This window comes from Ambystoma mexicanum, chromosome 7p (genome assembly GCF_040938575.1).
Source record: "Ambystoma mexicanum isolate Mex_15411 chromosome 7p, UKY_AmexF1_1, whole genome shotgun sequence".
Taxonomy (NCBI): domain Eukaryota; kingdom Metazoa; phylum Chordata; class Amphibia; order Caudata; family Ambystomatidae; genus Ambystoma; species Ambystoma mexicanum.
The window spans coordinates 260,717,542-260,741,208 of record NC_090939.1 but is presented as its reverse complement, the minus strand read 5'-3'; the positions used below and the strand labels follow the sequence as shown (position 1 = coordinate 260,741,208).

Sequence of the window (23,667 nt, the reverse complement as noted above, 5' to 3'; positions counted from 1 at the left end):
ATTCACTATAAACCACGTCTGTACAAGGAGTTAAACTGAGAGTTTGAAGACTCAGCATGCTGATGTAACCTGGTCCTTCAACTCTCACATATGGCACTGAAGTTACGAGGACTAATAGCCTGAAATATTTTAATAAACTTGGAGCACTACCAATTCTATAGACTGACACAGTGTGGAAAACCCAATCATTAAAAAATAATCGCCCCTTCACATTAAGGGTAATATGCAGCATTCACACTGTTGCACATGGGTGACTCTGAATAAATTGCACATACACAGGTATAACAGTAGTGCTTTTAAATAATACTCTGCCCCCTCCTTAGAGGGATAATACTCTGAGATTTACAAATATGGATCATGGAAATATCAATCTGACTAAAATATATTCACATCTGAACTATCAGTAACGGAACAAAACTGTGCCTATATAATAAAATGGATTAAAACGTCCAATCAGACAAAAAACAAGTAATAATGACCCAGTTCATGTGATATAGATGGTTCGGAGTAAGACATAATGTGCCTTACAGCTAGTTGCTGAAAGCAAACAATGAAATAGCTCCCTGCCCACTCTCTTGGGTTAAGCGTATATTGAGGTTCATTCGACTTCAGTGATCTCAGATGGGATTCTTGCCACTTGTGCTCCAGGACTCTAGATTATAAGAAACATTCAACATTTAAATACCAGTCTCTTTAAGATTCAGGAATCAGCAGAGCAAGGCGTTACTTTGCAGTGTATTACTCCATATAAAAGTGTCCCTTCCTCAGGCTGTTTTAAAGAGTGGAAATGCAGTTCCAGCGTGCATAGTTCAGAAATCAGTCACCATATGACATACTCCCTGGTGCCAGGAGGGAGTAAAGAAATCCATAAAAAAAAAAAATGGGAGACAGTGCAGGCAGCCCCATGAAAGTATGAACACTGTTAATGTAGTTTATACAGCTGACACTCAGGGGTGGTGTGTGGGCTCAAAAGAAAAAAAACAATTCAAACCCAATTTACGTCACAGTGCTGGGGATAGAGATACAGTTGCCTCGCAAACAAAAATATTCCTTAAGTTCCACAAGCATAATCAAGTCTCTGGCAGAAATGTTCATACCTTGTATAAACAGGGGTTGTACTGAAGTCTGTATTCCTTACATAAATAACTTGGCTACAGCTTCTGTGTTTACATTTCTTATCTACCATGAGCCAGAGACAAGAAGAGAGAGAGCGTCCTCTGAGACTAGCCTTTCTCTCTCTAATCACATCACTAGAAGGCAAATCCAGTGGTGCTTTCCTCACTTAAAAAATAACCCTTTACAACTGAAGTCAGATTGAAATGAAGGATGAGCCAAGGGAGTCACACATTTTACCCCATGTAAAAACGAACTGGTGAGTGCTGATATAATGATCAGGGATAAGCTAATGGCAGAAAACTGGTTTAAAGCACCCTACATTAAAAGTCATAGATTTTGTTTTCTCTCAGATACATTAAGATATTTAGATAGCCTAAGGTGAGCTAAACTACAGGACAGGCTGTCACAGATGCTCTCTCTCCAACCCCTCTGCAACTACCTTCAACTGCCACCTCCTCAACAGTCCATCAGCCCTGATAGGTTCTCACAAAGGTCAAATGGAGGACATTTTGTAGCAAAGGTCATTGTAGTGGCCAAGACCTCACCAGGAGAGCTAAAATAGATTCCCCCATTGCTAATAACAATACATAGGTGTACATCTAATACATACTACATCAAACCTAAATCCACAACACGTACATTTCACATTTCACATACAATTCACATAGCTAATAATAAATATAAGATGAAAACAGTGTATTACACTTTTTAGTGCACTTTAAATGCATTTCATGCCTTCAGCCCTAGTGAGCTGTGACACATGTGCTTTTTTATGTGCACCAGGAAGGGGCGTCCCCACAACCCAGCCTATGGATAAAGGAAACCCCACACCCATCAGGGGGGGTACACCGAGTTGCAAAATATTAGGCATTTAGAATTTGCTGCGATTTGACCCTCTGTTGGATGTACCTGACTGCGTGAAAACGACTGAGATTTCCCTCAAAGTGTCTTTACCTCCACCTTAGGCGTGCCCTTAAATATATTGCAGAAATTCCAAACTATAGTGCAGAAATCCAGAGAAATTACTTGAAACCGAGACTATTTGTTCTTGGCATAATATTTATCTCCCTTGTAATGAGCAAGTCACCTACAATGCATAATTCTTCCGTAGAAGTTGGGGTGTCTTTCGCCTGGGTTCTCTCTCTCTCTCTTTCTGATGTGCCACATAAGCCACTTAACTCCCTGCTGAGTGTTTATTTAACTTCGTCCATTAAGTATAAATCTCTCCCCAAAATTCGGACTGGTGAAGTAAGGAGCAGAGTGTATACTATCGCACAAGTCCCGCCGGATCTGAAACAAGTGACAGTCTTGGAGTGTAAATCCAGAGCCCTGCCCTGTTGCCCACAATACTTCTTTATGATTAATTTAGTATCATAGAGAAAAGTAAAGAAAAACAAATCCCCCCAAAAAACAGCAACTCTGCTTAGCTTTATCTGGTTGAACTGGAACCCACCATGGGCTTACCACATGCACATTTGTTTGTTTCTCCCTGGCAGAGCAGGTGTCTTGGGTACACCCGTGCACAACCCAACAATCTGTCTGATTATGACAGAAATCTGTGCAAACCTGCTTCCATCAACAGACTCTTCCTTCTCTCCTCAAACAAACGGATCCGTAGGTGTGGGAGAATCTTTCACCAGAGCTGTCAGTGTGGCCGGCTCTTTCTTCCTGGTTCTCGCTTTTGGTCACCCGCTTTCTCTCTCTCGATCTCCTCAGTGGATCACCACTCCGGAAACAAGGCCTAGTGTCTCGCCTGTGCGAAAACACCTGGAAGGCGTTCTCCCTCTTTGACTCCCGGGACCCGAGTTTCTCTTTTCTCTCAGGAAAAGTGCAGGCTCACTGAACTAGCGGTTCACATCATTAATTTCCATTCTCCAGAAAGGGATCTGCTGTCGGAACTTTCTCCACAGCAATACAAATCTTCCCCCTGCCAGAAACTGCACCATTACCCTCCATTTTACAAACCCAAAGGGCAGAGGACATTCAATACAAGTATCAAAATAAAAGCAATATATTAAGGAATATTTTATTCATATTTTATATTTGTTCGGATTAAATGAAAATCCGGGTGAAATAGCATCTGTAGTACATGGACTTCAACAATAACAGAGGGATATTACACATGCCTAAGTATTTTTTTTTTTTTTTTTTTTTAAAACCTTTATTTTTGGTTTTTGTATTATCCTATAAAGACATAAGAACAAATACACACCCACATTAGGGTGGACTTAACTCTGCGCCGTGTCCCACACACCTATCCTCCTCCCACCGCTCCCCCTCCCACTCCCTCGCTCGGCCCATGATTCAACTGTTCGTGCTGTCTTGTTTCCAGGTCGCTGTAGCATGGAAATAGTGCTGCTAGTCCTGTGCCTTCACTGAGATCTTTTTCTTGTGTCTGAGGCATCTGGTTGGCTGGTACAGACCTCCTCTGATTCTCTTAGCAAGAATGTTATCAACGGACCCCAGATGTCTGGAGGCCGGGCATGTAGGGGAAGCTGCTTGACAAAGTCTGTTTCCACATCCTGGCAGTAAAGGATATCTTTGCGCCAGGCGCTGAACGATGGAGGGGGGCCTCGGCCCCAGGACATGGCCACTCTCCTCCGGGCCAGTATCAACAGAAGACCTGTCAGTTTCCTTGTCGGGGCAGAGAGCAGCCTCGTCATACCCAGCAATGCTGCCGTCTGGCTCGGTTGTATCGCCTCTCCCACTATTGCTGCTGTTGTCTCCAAGACTTGATTCCAGAATGGTGTCATTTCGGGGCAGTCCCATGCCAAATGGACGAAGTCTGCAGAATGTTCCCCACATCTCTCACATTTCGCAGCTGTTTCAGGGTGATGTTTGTTTGCTTTCGCAGGTGTATAGTAGGTCTGGTGTAGAAAGTTAAAGTGGATTAGTTTAAAGCGTGCGTTGAGGGCGATTTTTTGAGTCTGCTTCAGGATGAAAGTCCAGTCTTCCTCTGATATTGTACTGTGCAGGGATCTTTCCCATCTGGTCTTTGCTTGGCCGAGTTTAGATGATGTATCGGTAATAATAGCTTTGTAGATTTGTGACACTAGCTTGCCTTCACCTTGTGCTTGAATGGCGTTGTGAAGTAAATGCCAGGTCTGTGGCTGTCTTGGGAAATCCGGTAGGATCGCCTGAAATGTATAACGGGTCCTGAAGTAGAGGAATACATCGAGTGCGGTGGTGCCTCCTTTCGCTTTTGCTTGTTGCAGAGTTATAAAGCCGTCATCTGTGAAGAGATCCCCCAGAGTCTCAATTTTCAACTTTTCGGCCCACTGATGAAATACTTTTTCAGACGTGAGCGGAACTCCTGGAATGAATTTAACTGGCAACAGAGGGGAGTATCTCGTTTTTACCCCGTACCTTTGGGCCAATCGCAGCCAAACTCTTTAGGTTGAGAGCATTACGTTCATGGTGGAGTTGGGAGCGGGAATTTGACTGAAGATGACTGCAGTTAACAGGTTCGGTGTTGCCAGCGCCCGTTCCACCTGAACGTGGGGTCTGATTGTGTGGGAGGCGTACCAGTGACTGAGAAATTGCGCTTGCGCTGCCCAGAAGTACTTTTCCAGGTCTGGGAGGGCAAGGCCACCACTCGTCACCGGAAGTGTTAGCGTTGCATATGCCACTCTGGCCGGTTTATTTGCCCATAGAAGTTCAAGGACCATGCTCTTCAGTCTCTTCAGATAAGTTTGAGGAAGGAATATTGGAATATTAGTAAACAGGTAGAGTAATTTTGGTAGGATCACCATCTTGACTAGGGAGACTCGTCCCCAGAGAGTTAGTGGCAGGGTCTTCCATCTTGTCACTTTTTCCTGGAGGGACTTGGTCACCTCTTCGTAATTGTCACGGAACACCTCGTGGTAGTTCAAGGACATTTGGATTCCCAGGTAGCGGACATTGGACGTTTTCCATGTGAATTGGAAGTCATCTATAAAGGGTTTGGTTGCTGGAGTCAGCGGGAAGATGATGGACTTTGACTGATTGATTTTCAGGCCGGAGGCTGTTCCAAATTTGATTACTTCCCTCATGACAGGGTTCAGGTTCTCTTCGGGATTGCGGACGAACAGGACCACGTCGTCTGCGTAGAGGGATATTATGAGCTTGTGTGGTCCAATAACAAGTCCTCTTTGTTGTCGATGTTCTCTTAGGATGGAGGCCAGCGGTTCCATCACCAGGGCGAAGATCAATGCTGAAAGTGGACAGCCTTGTCTGGTGCCCCGCTGGAGTATCACTGGAGCCGATTTTGCTGTGCCTATAATGATGTTGGAGCGTGGCTCGTTGTATAATAACGAAACTAGTTTGACAAAGCGGGCTCCCAGACCCATTCTGGTGAGTACAGCGAACATAAATGGCCATTCCACCGAATCGAATGCCTTTTCGGCGTCGAGGAGGACTGCTACTGCTTGAGTTGAGGGGTCTAGTGCTTCAATGACACTGAACAGCCTCCTGATGCCGAAGGTCGTGTTGCGGCCAGGAATGAAGCCCGCCTGGTCAGCTAGGATGAGGGTGGGCATCAATGGTAGTAGCCTGTTGGCAAGCACCTTTGCGAGTATTTTGTTGTCGAGGTTGAGGAGGGAGATGGGTCTGTACGACGCACAATCCTCTGGTGGCTTGCCTGGTTTATGCAGGAGGATGACGTTGGCCTCACGGGAGGAATGGGGGAGAGTCGCCTTTTCTAGTGCTTCGGCATACACTGTCGCCAGCAGGGGGGCGAGGGTGGTGGCGAAGGCTTTGTAGAACTCTCCTGTTAGGCCATCTGGGCCAGGAGCTTTGGAGCTAGGGAGGGATTTGATGGCTTCTGTGATCTCCTCTTGTGTGATTAGGTCGTTCAGTGGTTCCCGCAGGGAGTGCTCGACCCAGTATAACTCTGCGTCTTCGAGGTATTCCAACGAGACTTGTGGGTCGTTATTGTGGCTGTCGCTGTACAGGTCTTGATAGAAGAGCCTAAATTCCTCTGCTATGTCTTCGTCAGTGTGGACAAAGTGTCCCTGCCTGGTCCGAATCCTTTCTATTGGCGCTAGTTTTTTGTGTGCCTTGACCAGGTTTGCCAGGAGGGCGCCCGGTCTTTGACCCTCGCCGTATTGTCTGATTAGGCTGTTGCGGTTTAGAAATTTCACTTCTCGATCTGCTGCGCTATTGAATTTTTGTAGCTCTTCCCTCAAGGCGACTGGTATGCTCGGGTTGGATGCGCTAGCGCGCTGAAGTTCGAGTTGTTTTAGTTTTCCTTCACAGATTGTCAGCTCCCGCCGTATAAGTTTCAATATGCCATTTTCTTTAGCGTGGCAGACCCCTCTGACGAAACACTTAAGAGTTTCCCACAGTGTGCTGGGTGAGGCTACGGAGCCTGTGTTGACTTCGAGGAACATCGCGATCTCCTCTCTTAGTTCGGCAGCGAACACCTCGTCTCGCATCGAGCCGGTTTTGAAGCGCCACCGCTGTAGAGGGGGGTTGGGGCATGCTGGGTTTAGTACGAGAGTCACCGGGGAGTGGTCTGAGAGAGTTCTTGGATGGATATCACATGGGTCGCCTGTCCATGGGCCGTTCACAGAGGTGAACAGATAGTCGATCCTGGAACTCGAGTTGTGTACGGCGGAGTGGAAAGTATATTCACGCAGCTCCCCTTTAGACGTTCTCCATGCGTCTTTCAGATTGAATGCCTTGCAGATTTCTTTTATTTGGAGGCTGGCTTTGGATGGAGATTGTGGGGTTGTTCTTGATCTGTCTCTCACCGGATCGATCACTGTATTCATATCTCCGCCCCAGATTATGGTCGCTGGTTCATGAGCTGATAGACGGGATAGTACCCAGCTGAAGTTGTCGGGGCCATCTATGTTCGGTGCGTAGGAGTTAACAAAGGTGATCCTCTGACCTGCTATAATGCCGCTCACTAGAAGAGTTCTCCCTTCGTTGTCTTTTGTGGTGTGGACAAGCCGAAAGCTGATCCTTTTGTGTATTAAGATCGCGACTCCTCTGGAGTAGGATGAGTACGAGGAGAAGTATCTATGGCAACCACAGCTCTTGGCCCACTGGTGATCCTTCTCTGGGAGTAAGTGAGTTTCTTGAAGCATGGCAACGTCGACTTCATGTCTTCTAAGGTACTGGAGGATTTTCCTGGTTTTGGATGGGATGTTGCCTCCTCTTATGTTCCAGGTTATGATTTTGAATAGAACTGAACAGGGACCATTTTGATTCGTTTTTTGTTCCTTTTGGTCCTGCCTGGAGGTTCAATGGATGGACGGTGAGATAGAGGTGGTGGTGAGCGGAGGGGGCTCAGGGTCGGAGGACGGCGCGGAACTGGTGGCGCGAAACTTGGCCGTTTCCTACGGCTTAACAGGGGTGAGGATGCACACCTCAACTGGAGGTGGTGTGGTAACTGTGACTTCCCTCCCACGCGCGGGTAACCCCCAACTGACCCGCGAGGTTCCCTTTTCATAACTAAACTGAACAGGTTGCTGTGCTTGGGGCACTTGTGCCTCCCGAGAGGGGAGGGTGGCTCTCCTATGCACTAGGAGTTAGTCTCTGCGGTATTAGGTTTATGTCTTGTTACTTAGGATATGGATTCTGTTTCCTAGGGTGTCTGGGTTGAACGTTATGGCGGTTCTCTGCGTCTTTGGTGTTCACGCTGCGGTCTGGGGTTATTAGCGGCGGATCTGCAGCCGGCGTGATCCAGGTAGTCGCTGGCTTCCTCAGGCGTGTGGAAGAAGAGGGCTTTCCCATCATGTTGAATGCGAAGCTTTGCTGGGTAGAGCATTGAGTATTGTATCTGGTTGTCTTGCAGCCTTCTCTTAACTGTCGTGAAGGAGCGCCTCAGTGTTTGAACGGTAGGGGAAAAATCTGGGAAAAACTGAATTGGGTCTCCGTCATATTGAAGTTTCCCTTTTTCTCTGGCTGCCTTGAGTATCGCATCTCTATCTTTATAGTTTAATAGTTTTGCAATAATCGGCTGTGGGCTTGCGCCTGGGATTGGTTTGGCGCTCGGAATTCTGTGGGCTCTTTCGACTATGAACAATTTGGAGAGAAGCTCTTTCCCGAAAAGGTCTATGCAAATCTGTTCGACATGGTCCTCCATTTTCGTTTGGAATTGTTGTTCTCTGATTCCGATGATTCTGATATTATTCCTTCGTGAGCGTCCTTCTAAGTCTTCATTCTTGGCACTGACAGACTTCATCTGGGACTCGAGGGCGGAGACTCGTGTGGCAAGGCCTGTTGCGCCGTCATCCAGGTCGGATACTCGTTGCTCCACCGTGTCTAGCCTATCGGCGTGCTTGTCGAGGCGATGTTGGAGCAGGTCTACTTTAGATGATAGGTTATCGAGTTTACTGCCCAGGTCGCCAATTCCCGCTTTGAGGTCCATCAGAATTTCTCTGATATCGAAACACGGTAGTTGTTCTTCTGGCGGGGACGTAGTGGGTGTTGGGGACACTGCTCCGCTCGCCTCGGAGTGCGGTTTGCTGGTGGAGCCAGACTCAAAGTTCAGTTTCTTTTGGGATTTGTCTAATTTCCCCATTTTAAACTTTCTTCTGCTTCTGGGCCCTCAACAATGGAGCAGACTGGTAAATGAGGGTCAAACACTGGTATTTGAGCGGCGTCTATTAATTTCGTTATGGTGGTTGCGATGGGGCAGCTGCCGGGTCGGCGCCGGGCTGCTATTTGGGGGTGGTTTGGAGTGAATTCCTCGTGGGGCGGTTTTTCCCCCCTGATTCTGTAGAGCAGGCTCAAGCCGTCCTTTCTCTTTACGGCGGTGATCCTTGGGTCTGTGGTTAGCTCGGGGGTTGGGACCACCAGAGATACTTGGGTTCGTGCTGTTCTCGTGGGGGGGCGTCTGACTCTGCCAGAGGGTAAGTGACGCCGGGCTACGGAGGCGACTATTGAGGTTTTCGGACGGGATCGCTGTGTTCCTCTGGCTGCAGATATTCTGGGTGTAAGCTGTCGATTGTTTGCCGAGCTGCAGTGTAAGGAGTCGTGTCGCCGGATGTCGGGGCACGTTAGGCCCTGTACTGTAGCCAACCTCCTAAAGGTGATCTTGTCAGTCTGGGTCTCCAATGCCTGCCGAATTTTGCTGTATACTCTGGGGCGCAGAGGGTCTCTGAACTGGGCTCTGTAATTCGGCGGCCTTGGGATTTGACTGCCTTGGCCCTGGCCAAATGGGCTGTTCGCTGTGGCTTTCGCTATGGCTGCGGGTGATGGTGGCGATGTCCCCCGGTTGCAGCTCGTCCCGCTCCGCTCCGCTTTGGGGGGGAGGTGGGGGCTCGGTGGTCTCGCCGATCGTGGATGTTCGGAGCAGGTCGGGCACGCTCTTCGTGTTGGAGGGTAGCAGCCGGTTGGGCGATGGGGACGGTTGCTGGCGAGGCGTACCCTGCTCAGCCTTCTTCATTCACCGAGGGTTTTGACGGGGACGCCGGGTTTCCCCAGTCGGATGGATCGGGGAGGCAGCTTGCGCACGCTGGGGGGAGCTCCTACCTGGGTGCTCGCCGAGAGCACCGCCGCTTGTCGTGCTGCTTCTTGGGCGTCAGCTGGGCCGTTGCAGGGACGGAGACTGTGTGTCTCTTGGCGCCACCGGCGCGCACGTCTACCCGCTGCTTGACGCGGCCCAGCTCTTCATCTCCACGGGTCTCCGCAGGTTCTTGGTGTCGGGTGACACATCAGAGCCGCCGCTCGAGCTTCGATGGGGAGCCTTTGCGCCCCTCTCTCGCTCCTTTTTCCGTCCCGGGCTCACCGCCGGTGCGAACCGCAGGCCCTGCTGCCCGGCCGGGACTCGGCCGCCGCTTCCCCGCCAAAGACAATTTCGGGCTTGGAATGTTGTTCGGTGTCTCCTGACTGCATCAAGCTGTATTTGCGGGAGAAATGAACACCGCAGAGGGAAGGATGTCGCAGGATTAATGGAGAGCCACACGGAGCTCTCTAGGAGGCAGCCATCTTGGATGGCTCTCTAGCGCCCTCTATGCCTAAGTATTTTAACATCACATTTCCCCCGTTGAATTATGTCGGGGTTTCACAACAAACACATGTTTAACCATCTACCAGTGAACCAAAGAACACAGAGTAGGATGCCATGCCCTCAGATTTCTCAAAAAGGGAACACCCTAGTCTGTATAATTACTTTATATTGGATAATAAATCGAGTGGCTCACTGTTTAAAGAGAACAGCATACACAATAACATTGCTTCTACAAAACTCTCAAATACATATACACAAACAACATAATATCATGGAACAATTTATTGTTATTAATACACATTAAATTCACACCAATGAATTCCAACACAGACCCACGGTCACTGTGCAAAATTGCATCAAAGTGCTATATAGATACCATGATCCCTACTGAACCTAACTCCGATGTATTTACCTATGTATCTGATTTATGTAACATCTGTACCTTTTTGCTGTATTTCCTTTGTATATTTCCTGATGCCTTACTGTATTTACTTCATTGTGTAACTTAAGCTTTAAGTATTCTTGTACTTCGTTGCGCCCAGTTACTTATGGGTTCGGTGCACCCTACACATTAATAAACAAACAAACAAACATGAAGTGCAGAATGCATGAAAGTGCTTGCTTCAAGTACAGCAGTATTTTCAATGGACTGTGTGTGGGGATAGTGTGTCTGTATCCTATTATAGAAAACCTAAATCCAATAAACCATAGTGTTTACATGGTCTTCAACTAATCACATATATGATCAGCACAATTCTAATCATAAAAGGACACTTAAACCTAACACGTACGATTTGTCAATGTTTAAGATACCTCATAACCTACAGCGAATCTAACCTCCCTTTAGGATGCCCTCTGCTCTGTACCTATACATCTGAGACTGTAATGGGACCCACAATTACACGAAGGGTTACATGTAGTATCTTACTAGTTTCTCCTCTTGGCCATCCTCATCTAGGACATTACTTTGGACTTACAGGGTTGAGAATTCCAGAAGAGACAGTTGGAAAACTGGCTTTAAGGGGGGGCTTTGATGGATGTTGGCAGGGACATTTTCAATGTGGAAGTAAAGTACTACTTTGATTACCCATCGATCCTCGTGGATACTTTAGACACCAGGGTATTTAGCAGACATCTGTATATAAAGATATCTACCAATTCACAAAGTTACTGTGTATACAAGGTCAACAGTTCGTACAGAGTCCATGCATGTACATGGAAATCCAGTGGATCAAGGGGGGAGTCCACAACATCTCTCAAATGCCTCATTATATTCAGGCTGTCTTTTCTTCCCCCAGTTGCAAGCATTCCTGCCTGTGCATCCATCTGCTGGTCTTGCTTCTGGGGCATCTCACTTTAACCTGCCTTTAGAGAGAGCTCTGCCCTCCTGGTTTTCATCCGCACCACTACCCATCTCCTTTGCTCAGTACACCCGTACCTGCTCCATGGCAATTGAAAGGGATCTTTTCTCCCTGATTTGCTCACGTATTGTTTTGTTTTTAACTATCCATGGATGTTTGTTACTTTGTAATATGCCACTGGTGTGTATGTTCCCTTACCGAATGTCCTTCCGCACCATGCTCACGTGGGGTGTCCCTCAGTTCTGGCCCTCTCCCCTGTTTTGTTCAATGCCTAAATCCAACATTTGACCAAGCTTATCTTCTTCCATCGCTTCAGTTGTTATTCTTATGCTGACGACACCCAAATGTTGGTTCATTTAGATCTGTCTCTCTCTGACACACCCACCAGATTTTGGGGGTGTCTCAAAGCCGTGGGAGAATGAATGTCTAACAATTGACTTAAACTAAACTGGGAGAAAACTGAGGTTCTGGTGGTGGTGCCTCCATCTGCAGCGGCTTTCTGGACTCCAGTTTTATGGCCATTTCGTCTGCGTTCTTTTCCTTTCACTGCTTCATCTGTGAAAGATCTTGGAGTAAAAATATCCATGTCTTCATCTGCTTTACTCCAGATGAGCGCAATCTGCCAGAAAATGGTATTTTTGGCAAATAATTCTGCGTAAGATCCTTTCTTATCTCCATCTCATTTTAGAGCTGCAGTGGTATCTCCCCTTGTCTTGGCGACTATGGATTATTGTAACCCTTTATTCTTGGCTCAACCGGCTCATTTGTTGCAGCACCTCCAAGTCTTGCAGAACTGTACAGCAAGAGTTGCCACCACTATGCCTAGGCGCTCTCACATTTCCCCGGTACTTCACCAGCTTCACTGGCTTTCTGTTGTCAAGCGCGTCCAATTCAAAGTTTGTTGTTCGATCCACATACTTGCAGGCAAAATTGTGTCTGTATATTATGGCTCGAGCGCCTTGCTCAGCAGATGCTTGTCTAGTTTATGTGCCTCGCTTTAAGGCCTCTCTTATTGGCGGCCGTTCTTTTTCAGTGCCTGCAGCTCAGCTGTGGAACTCTTTCCCTCAAATTTTTGATAGCCATTGGAGAGCATTATCTGTTTCAAAGGTCGCTGAAGACCTATCGTTTCTAGTCAGTTCCTTACTCTTGCTTTTAGTGCCATGATGCCTTTGTTGGTGACCGTGTGCTCTACAAATACATATTAACGTAACACACTATTCCGTGCGTAAACATCGAATCCAGCATCCAAACATACACCCTCAAACACAGGCATTTATTTATGTGTCTTATCGACTGTGGTTGGAGGTAATCCGGTCTCCTTAATTGACTGTTACTATTATAAAGAGCTGGGGTCCTCAACTGAGGTTGATAAGACTAAATAAGAGCCTTCTGCTACTTCATTGTAAACAATGGAGGCATAAACATTGCAGCATTCAAATACACATACTCATTTTCCTAATTTCAGTGTACCTTAGGCACATGCAATTGGCGTAAAAAGTAACATTAATTAACAGCTTTAGCAAAACAGTGCACATCAATATGAAAATACCTAAAAAGTAGTATAACATGTAAACAGTTGTAGGAAGAGCCGTCATTAGATCAGGGAAATTTCCATTAGAAGATGGAATAGAGAGCAGAGTTTAAAATCAAAAGGGGTATCCGTAGATTGAGAAGATGTTCTGGCTTTCTCTTTTTGTTCGGCGTTCCTTTGGATGACTGCATGGTCGGGCTCGGCCTGGTCGTTTGGTTGTTGATGATTCTGGTCCTCACTTGGTATTTCATCATGAGCTCAGCCGGGGTCTTGTTGGGGGCTTCATGGGGTGTGTTTCGATACTCTCTCAACATTCGACACAATGCCTGGTGGGGCTCTGAACCCTCGATTCGTGCTCTTTGCATCGTCTTTTTAATCTGAATCTTTCTGCCATCACGTTGGCTTGGGGCCAGCGAGGCGTGTCCTTTGGTGAGTAAACCCCATGTGTTTTGCAAATATTCCAAACTTGTGTGCGCTGAAGGGCACATCATTGTCCGACTTTATTGTGTTCGGGATCCCCCATTCACTGATGACTTTGTCGAATGTTGCAGCTACATGGGCGAATGCCGTGGATTTCACTTTCATTACGATGGGGAATCTGGAGTGTTCGTCAATGAAGAGTAACAAGTATTCCCCCGTCTCGAGTGGCCCATAGAAATCTACCGCAACCCTTTCCCATGGGTGGTCTGGGATTTCGGTCACTCTAAGAGGTAGTGGGGGTTCTGCTTTCGTGTTGCATTGCACACCACACAGTTCTTCACCCACCGGTCGACCATATCATCCATGAACAGGAACCAGACGTGGCACCTGAGTTGTCTCTTGGTGTTGTCAGCACCTCTGTGGCCCTCATGGGCGGTCTTGATGATTGCAGATCTCAATGTTGCTGGGATAACAAGTTGACAGCCCTGTAATAGGATTACTTTTTCCTGGACAGCTAGTTCGATGTGTATTTTAGGGAGCCTTTCAATCTCATCTCTGCAGGCCCCAGGGTGTCCTTGAACAGCCCGGCGAAAGTCATTCCACTTATTGTTCTCTGTCAAGCTTATGGCCAGAGCCATGGAAGGGTCTACTGATGCAACGGCAATGGCCTCAATGGAGACGGCTGGGGGCAGCGCGTTGGCTGTTACGTAACTGACATACTCAGCATCACCAGGTCTGGGGAGTGGTTTGCCATTTGGGTGCCTTGACAGGTAGTCAGCTGGGTTGTTCTCGCCTCCCGGTCTATGGATGATCTCAAAATCATATTCCTGTAGGCCGAATACCCCATCGTTTGATCCTTGGGGGCATTTTCGTTCTTGGGTTCCCGAAGAGGGACAACAAGGCCTGATGGTCCGTGATAAGTGTGAATTTCTTTCCTATGACGAAGTTGTGAAAGTGTTCACAGGCCCAGACGGCTGCCAAGCTTTCCTACTCTGCCTGGGAGTATGCCGATTCTGGGGGAGCCAGTGCTCTGCTGGCATATGCCACTATGTGTCTTGGGTTGGTATCAGGTCCACTGGTTTGTGCAAGAATGGCTCCTAGGTCGACGGGGCTGGCATCCACGACAATTTCAGTGTGCCAGTCAGGATCGAAGAATGCAAGCTTCCTGGCTTCAGCAAGAGTTTGTTTGATTGTGTCGAAATCTCTTTGGCAGTTGTCCATCCAGGCGAATGGAACTTCTTTTTGTAGCAAGCGTCTGAAAGGCTCGGTAATGGTGGCAAAGTGAGGCACATACCGGGCGCAGTATCCTGCCACCCCTAGGAATTATCTTACATCGGCAGCCTGACTGGGTTACTGGAGGTTAAAGATGGTGGCGACTTTGTCTGGGTCGGGGGTCATCCCATCAGCCGAGAAAATGTGTCCAAAGAACTTGAGCTTGGCCTTGCTAAAACGACACTTCTCCAGGTTTAAGGTCAGGACTGCAGCCTGCACTGCTGCACAGGCAGCGCGGAGGGCTTTGTCATGTTCTTTGCAAGTTTTCCCAAATACAAGGATATCATTGCTGTAGTTAAAAGTCCCCTTTATGGGTCTGATGATCTGCCTGATAGTTTCATGGAAAATCTCAGCTGCTGAGGAGATTCCGAAGTTTAATCATTTGTAACGAAACAGCCCGTCTTGGGAGGCGAACGTGGTGTTCACCCGAGATTGGGGATGGAGTACCATCTGATGGTATCCTTGGTTCAGGTCTAGTTTTTAAAAGAGGACAGCTTTGTTAAGCTGGACAATCATGTCTTCGATTTTGGTTCCTGGGTGACGTTCCCATTGAATGGCTGTGTTGGCTACCCTCATGTCGACACACAGTACTAGGCAACCTCCTTCCTTCGGGACAATCACGAGTGGAGAGACCCATGGAGTCGGTCGCGTAGCTGGTTCAATGATATCATCACACAGCAGCTGATTGAGTACGTTTGACACCGTGGCTTGGAGGTGGAATCCATCCCTGCGCGGGTGCTGTGGGACCGGGCAGACTGTCGGGTCAATGTGTAGCTTCACTGGGGGACCCTTCATCTTGCCCAAGCCTTGGAATAGCTGTGGGAATTGGTTCAGGATGACGTCTTTTGTGATGGTTGGATTCATGGGTGGTGTCTGATTCATGCTGTAGACGTGTCCTTGGGTTTCGCCCTTGGGCGCTGTTGAGTGGATGGTGTCGCCTTCCTGTACATGGATGTTGATGAGGCCCAAACACGAGGCCGTCTTGTAGCTCAGCAGGAATCGCCCTTTGGTTGGCCTCCTTATTACGTGAATTGTGGTCGTGGTCGAGTGGTCACCATGGATTAGTTGTCTCTTGAATGACACAACACTGTACAGGGGGGTGTCGGGGCCCCATTGGAATATCCTGGGCGAGGTCTGCATGAGTGGGGATTTGTTCTGAATATGTTGAAATTCCATTTCCTCCATAATGTTCACTGTGGCACCTGAGTCAATGAGGAAGCAGAATTGTTTGTCACAGATGTCAACCAGTAGCTTTGGTGCTTCTCGCGCCTCGCCCTCATCCATGATAAGGTTCACAAATTTGTCCTGTGCATATAAGACATATTGTTCACCCTCATAGTCCTGGTTGACTTGTGACATGTTTTGGTAATTTGGTCGTGGTGCAGGTGGACTGTCATATTCATTGTGAACTCGTGGGACCACGTCCTGTGGCTCGTAATCTTGGGGTTCATCTTCTGGATACATTTCTCCCAACACTCTCACGTATCTCCTTGGCCCTTGTTTGTATGGGCCTACCTGGTAAAATTGGTTTCGAGATGCCCTTGGAAACGATCTGTATTGTGGTGACGAGGGTGTTCGTGGCGTGGGAAAAGGTCTGCCCTCTCGGCAGACAGCTTGAAAGTGTACTTCCCTGCCGCAATTCCTGCACTTTTGGGTGAGTGTGGGGCATGATCCAGGTGGGGGAAGGCCATCCTCCACCTGAAACACTGCCTTTGAATTTGTGGGGTCGACGCGTAGTTTGGTCCACTGGTCCTTTCAACCACTCTGGCGTTACCCGTATGGACTGCTGCTATTACTTTGCTTCTCTCATGCTTAAGTGTTGTCGTGCTGGTCACCTGCGTTGCCTGTTTGTTGACCCTTTTGAGAATTCTGGCCATTTTGCTAACCTCTTCAATGCTGAGGGGCTTTTTGAGGAGTTGTTTTTTCAGTGTGGGTGAGAGGCACCCTTCTATTACTCTAAGGCGAATGGCTTCCTCTAGAGAAAATGTGTGGAACTGGCAATGTGCCCCTTTAATTTGAAGCCTGGTGATGAATTCATCCACAGTTTCGTCGATGCGTTGGGTGCATTGGTTGAACATATATCTTTCATAGTACCTGTTGGGTTCTATGACCAGTCTTTTGTTGAGGGCTGTTATCAAGGCTGTGAAATCCGTGTGTTCTGCTGGTGGGATGGTTTTGGTGAATGTTTTTATTTCGGTATCAGCCGTGTTGATGAACATGCTGCGTAGGTGTGGGGATGTCTCTTCGCCTGCTGCTGCTATGAAGTTGTTGAAGTCTTCGAGCCACTCAACCCACCGGGGGCCCTTTTCTGCTTGCGGGGTCATGGAGAATGGCGCATGCGCCATGCTGTGGCTGTGGACCTTGTTGGCGGCAGCGGAGGCGGCAGTGGGCAGGTGTCACCTTCCTCCTGCGGTGCAGGCGGCTAATGGGTGAGCAGTATCCACAGTTCTGAGCCACTTGTGTTATGGTGGTGGGCTGAGGCACTTTAGCGTGGGTAGGCCCCTTCACCCACCTGTGCGTCGACGGTGAGCAGACAGCTTGCAGCGTTGGTCAGTCGCAGCATGTGCGCCTCTCCTCATGCAGCGTAGTGCTTCCACAGGGACTCCTTGGCCCTGCTGGCACCTGCAGTGCACGTTGCCTTGTCTGGAACTGGCGTGATCCTCCTGTGTCCTGTGCGTGAGGACCGAAGCAGTAGGTTAGAAGGTGGGAGGAGGGGCGGGCTCTCAGGGCTGAGCCGGCCTGGCTGTGTGGCGGGATCGCTCACATGGATGTTCTGAGCACGGAACGTCGGGTCTACTGCCCAGCGGGATCGCAGGCAGGTGTCAGATTGCTGGAGCTGGACGTTCCGTGCACAGCGCTCAGTGGTGGGTCTGCTGCCCAGCGGGATCGCTGGCAGGTGCCGGATTGCTGGAGCTGATGGGCCGGACTGGCCCGGACATGCAGCGTGATCGCTCGCACAAGGAGGAGGAGCGCGGCACTGCGGGCCGGCTTGGAAGCCCAGCGGGATCGCTGTCGTGGACGTTGGCGGCACAGCAGGATTGCTGTCGCGGACAAAGGAGGACGCCGGTGCGCGGGATACACCTCGTCGCCAAGTGTTGGACCATTCGGCCTGATACACCAGCTTTTTTCAAACACGTTTTCTTTATTCTCTCTTACAATTAGAAGTGCCCTTCTCCTCCTCCCCCTCCCTTTCCCTACGTCACATCCGCTCGTGACGTTGCCTCAAACTTGTTGCCTTAAAGTGGCAGTCCCCCATAACAATGTGTGCACACAAAGCGAAAGAATAAAGGGTGGCAGGAAGGGCTAACGTGTGGGTAAGGGGGAGTCCACAAGTCCTCGTTTTTTGCTCTTTTGTGTGCTTTGCATATCAACATGTTCTACATTTGTATTTTCAATTCTTCCTTTTCCCCACTGTCGTTATTTTTACAAACTCGTTGTAATACTTTCCCCCGTATTCTGTATTGTGTCCCTTAGCTTTGCCAATATTTACATTATTTCTCTCTCCTGTCCCATGGATATCGTAGTTCATTTATTTCATTTTCCTTAAATGTTCATTCTTTTTTCCTCTTGTCTCATTTCTTTTCCATTATTAAATGCATTTCTGTCGCAGTGTAATTCCTTTTGAATGTTTGTTAACCTCTTTACCCAATCATAACCGTTTCTATTGAACAATTTAAACCTAATATGATTACAATGAGTGGATCCTGTTTGTTTTACGATGAGGTTAAGTGCAGTCTCATTTGATGTTGGTGTATGCAGCAAAACAAGACAGAACATATCTTTCTGTGCTTTCCCTCTGCACCTGCTCAGTCCTTTGCTGGAGTCTTGAGGCGGAGGAATCCCCATGTTCGAGCCCCACAGCCAAGAAGGAACTCATTGTTGCCACGAATTGCCATTATCTTCTCTACTGAACAGCCTAATTTCAGTGGATCGTGGAAAAGTATGTACACTCCGCTGCGGTCAACAGGCCAAGGCGACACCATTATCGCAATGGTGGCCGTGATTGCTGATTGCTGCCGTGCACATTTGCGCAAGGCAGAGGTCATACCATACTCACTGTATATGCACTCATGCACCCCTGATCCATTTGACTGTGTGTCGTGACGCATAAGAATTTTATCTAAATGCCCTGACCGATCGGATTTGCTATCATTAGGTATTTCGACATGAATCAGCAGCCAAGATCAGAATGGTGTCCTTCATTTTTACTTAGGGCTATTAAGTTGTGCTTAAGCGCCACCTATAAACTCAAACTATTGCATTGGAATATAGGTAGGGGGGAGGTGACATGTGATGAAGGGCGCATCGCTTGTGAGTGATTTTGATCATTTATACACCCAATGACTTCCCAGAGCCATGCTAATCCCTATGGCCATTGCCACCCATTACCTACCCCTCCCCGCCCAAAACACATCCTCCTGGGATCTTTTTGAGCTCACTCTATCAAGAAGTAAAATCAAACTTTAGCCTGGAACTGCTATTCCTAAGCATTCTTCTGATAGTTAATGTCTTAATTGCACCTGAAAATGGCTACTTGTGTAATAGAAATGTCTTAACCAAGTGTGCCTTCAGCCACTTGATTTATATCTCTTCCATGCACTGAAGCCAGCAATGACAAAGCCAATCGTTTTTTCTTGAGGTATTAGATATGCATTTGCAAGGCACTGCCATCAAATGGCTTGGTGATTACTCAATGTTCTAGCTGTTATGGCCACATATTACCACATCAGGGGCTAGCTAATGTCTATCCCATACCTACACAGAAGCCCAAGCTGTTGGCCTTGCCAATGCGTGTTTAGCCCAGGCTACACACCCATTGTCTCTTTCTGTAGAAGCAATCTCTCACATTTAATTGGTGAAGGCCCACAGGCTAATGTTTCTTCTGCACTGCTCAGGTGACATTGTAATATCACAAATTCATGGTTATAAGTCATGATAGCTCTCATATTGATGATATTCGAACCATTTAGAGATACTAATACGCTTGGGAGACCTAGAGGTGAGCGTCAGTGAAAATAGAATTAGCTGGCATTGATAAGATGTTGAAGTGCATGTTTGAGCAGTACAAGGCAGATCGTGAGTACTATTCAGCCCTATCGACTGATGAAATGGAGGCTTGGATATCTACTACCACTACACGCTTTGCGGTCATCACGGCTTCCTATGTAATGAACTCTAGTGAAAACCACTGTCATACTTATGACAGCGAGATTAGAACCGCTAAAAGGGATATGAGGGGGAAATACAGAGGATAAATAAGTTGTACCTGTCCCATAAGCTAGTGACACCCATAAAATAACAATATCATAGGTGTATGAAATGGTGGGGTATTTCACATAGAATGCCAAATGGCAGAGGTTAATTGCAGTTGCCACAACTAAAAACATGAGTAAGATGTGGCAACCACTGAATGAAGGCAAAACTAAGAAAGCAGAGCAAATCATGAACCCGTTTGGTGCCCATGAGTTGATTCAATATATTAGCTATGTCTTTGACGCTAATCAACGATTGGTGAACACAGAAACAGGCACCTCTAAAGGTTTTGAGCTGTCCTTTGAAAAGTCAGACATTGAACACCTAATCCGGAAGTTAAAAAACTCAAGAACACCTGGACCCAATGGCCTAGCAAAATTGTCTTGATAAATGACCCTGAGTATTGGGCTCAATTATTATATGATTTATTCACCAAAGTTTCTAAGGAAGCAACAATTCCAGCCTCATGAAAAAATCATATTTAGTCCCAAGCTATAAGAAGGGCAAACGGTCTGAACCTGCAAACTATCGCCTACTGGCAATGCTCGACGTTACAGGGAACGTTTTTACGTCCCTGTTACTGCAGCAGCTAACCAAGTGGGTGAATCAAAACCATGTACTGAACAACTTCCAGATGGGTTTTCGTTCAGGGTCAGTCAAGTACCAAGCATTGCCTAAAAATAACGTACAGACTGATAAACGAGACAAAAAGCGAAAACTGGCCCATACACTTATACGCAGCAATGATAGATTTCAGCGCTGCGTCCGATACTGTTGACTGTAATATCTTATGGGCCAAGCTTGGAAAGTTAGGCTGCCCTGTTAACTTCTTAAATGCGGTTCAGGGGCTGTATGAAGATGCACATGTCCAGGTGCGTCTGGACAGTAGGGGAGCCTTATCAGAGCCTGTCTACACAAGTAAGGGGGTGAGGCAGAGCTGTGTACTGGCGCCCCTGCTGTTCGATATTTATCTCTCAGACTTGTTTCGGGTGCTGGCTAAACGGAATAACTGTCCACCATAATTAAAAAATACGATGTAAACTGCATCCTCTATGCTGATGATTAGGTCATTTGTGACCGCACGTACACAGGTATTAAGAGATCACTACTGGAGCTGCACAATTATGCAGACGCAAATGCCCTTCTCATAAATCTCGAAAAAACTAAAATCCTGCACTTTGTGCACAAAGTAAAGAGTTTCAAAGATTGCAATCGGAGAACAACTGATAGGTCAGGTACATAGCTATACATATCTAGGAATTGCCCTAACTACTAAAGGAGACTACCGTGAGTTCATCCTGGTGAAGAGTAGGAAGGCAGCTATACTAACGCTATGATTTCTCAGATTGTTAGAGAGAGCTCCGGTTTCAGCTACCAGGGGATCTTCCTCCTGTATAAACAGTGCTTTTGTGTGATCATGTTATATGGAATATATGGCTTATACATACGTGACATAACTTGGTTGAAAATATTGGAGGGCAAATTCTGGAGAGCTATACTTGTCCTTGGCCCGAGTGTGTCAAAAAACTCCTGAGGCTAACTGGGGCTACTCTCCCTGCCAGCACAGGCGATTAAAAGAAGGTGCCTATTACATATTAAATCTAAGACAGCGCCAGTTTGCCATCTCCTAAAACTACTGGGGGAAACCTACTATACTGAGGAACACAATAACTTCACTGCAGCAGCCATTGAGGCTATAATAGTTCATCACGAGTGTATGTATGAGTTTATAAATTAACTAGCAAAAAGTACCCGTACTTTTCTGTGGTTCTGTAGACAGACATGATAACACTCTCATCAATTGTTGAAAATGATCCTGTAGGCCGCTGTTCCGAATCGCTTATCGCTTGATGTGCTTTGCACTCTGTAGTAAACTGCACTGAGAATGGGCGCGTGTGGCTGGCTGGCATAACCCGGAGCGGACGTGTAGGGGAGTCAAGAGTTGGCATGCTGCAGCATACTGGGACCTTCTATGCGCTCTCCCCACATATTGCCTCATCCTGGCGCGGTGCAGTGAGTTGTGGTGCAAATATCTCAGAAACGATGCGTCCTTGAGTTTTGTTCCCCACATCAAAGTGAGCTTTGTCTGGTCCTTCTACGACCACATTGATGTTTCGCAGATTCCAGGCAACTGTTGTATATGTGAAGAGGCTGAAACCTAGGGAAAGGGGTGGGGTGTCCACATATATATATATATAGATATAGATCATGGCTTGTGCATCATTATTTGAAATCTGTTATTTTACTTACAGTGTTTGGTCAACTACCCAAGCCACAAAACGTGAGAATGCATTCAATAAATTTTAAACATACTCTACAGTGGGACGCACCAATCTTTCAAGGAGGAAATCTGACTTATACAGCACAGTACATGTGAGTATGTCTGGTATTTTATTTTAAAAGGTTTCACGCCTTGAAATACTTGTGTATAGGTGCGTTATAAATGCCATATCATATCATATCATATGAATCTCAAGTAATGTGATAGACTAAACTGAATTATAAACTGAATTATATAACAGTCAAATTCTTTGGATACCCCGAGGCACAGGCTTATGGTTAGGAGGTTTAATAGTTGTAAATGCCATCAAAGTGCAATTCGTCCTTACAAATTGTAAACCGTTCAATGAATGAGAAGGTAAAAGAAAACAGTCTCTTTTTTAAATGAAGACTAATTCATTGATGCTATGGTTATGCTTATAGTTACCACTTCAATGACTCGAAGAACCCTGGGCCCCTGATAGAATACCATACACTCAAGGCACCAGATAAGCACCATGCCAGAACATTTTACTCCCTAAAATCAGCATTATACTCCAATATCTGGAAGGAAGTTGCGACCCCTACTGCAGTCTCCACTTCCCCACTGCCCTCCCTGGCACTTTGCACTTCTCTGGCCCCTCACTTCATCTCCAAAACCCAGGACATCTTCTCCTCACTCACTTCTATTCCATATCCTTCTCCCTCCCCTTCTTCCAAGCCTCCCATGGTCCCCTTCACCCCTACACCCCTCTTTCCTTCCTTTTCTTCCATAACACCTGATGAGGTTTCTAGACAAGTCCGCTCTATGAAAGTCTCTTCCAAACAGGTGCTCCCCTGTTCTTTCAGAACTATCAAGGACAATATTGTCTCCCTTGCCCCAGCCTTGGCCGATTTCTGCAACCACTCCTTTGCCACTGGATCCTAATTGCCACCCTCCAGGAACTCTCTTGTTCACCCTCTCCCCAAAAAACCTTCTGCTGATCCCTCCTGCCCTGCAAACGATCACCTCATCTGTACTACCCCTTTCTTGGGCAAACTGATGGAGAATCTTGCCATCTCCCAGCTTGTCCACCACACTGAATCTGCTGGTTGCCTCCACAACCACCAGACCGGCTTTAGAGCAGCCAGAGGCACAGTAAATGCTCTCCTGAACACCCAGAAGACTTGCTCACTAATCTCAACTCCAGTTCTTCTATTCTCATTCTTCTTGACCTCTCCTTTGCCTTTGACACGGTCAATCACGCCACCCTGATAAAATGGCCCTGTGACACCCTTGGTATCACAAACCGGCTCTGGACTGGTTGATCTCCTTCCTCTCTAACTGACACTCCCTGGTTCAATTGGGCCATTTACTCACATCATCTCTCTCTCCACCTGTGGTGTCCTTCAGGGTTCTATCCTCTCGCCCTGGCTCTTCAATATATACCTAGCCTCTCTTGCCCATCTGGTTTCCTCCTTCTCTCCTAATTTTCAGTGTTACGCTGATGACATGCAGTTCTCTTTCAAGCTAC

The 23,667-nt window shown here is 47.2% G+C and overlaps 1 protein-coding gene across 4 annotated transcripts in view; it reads left to right on the top strand.

Moving 5' to 3' along the window:
* IL10RB (interleukin 10 receptor subunit beta) overlaps nucleotides 1-23,667 on the top strand; it is a 472,792-nt gene that overhangs the window by 86,015 nt on the left and 363,110 nt on the right. For all 4 annotated transcript variants that reach the window (XM_069636303.1, XM_069636302.1, XM_069636301.1 and 1 more), the window contains exon 2: nucleotides 22,147-22,267. In XM_069636303.1, coding sequence (XP_069492404.1) covers nucleotides 22,147-22,267 — 121 coding nt within the window. The remainder of the gene's footprint in view (nucleotides 1-22,146; nucleotides 22,268-23,667) is intronic.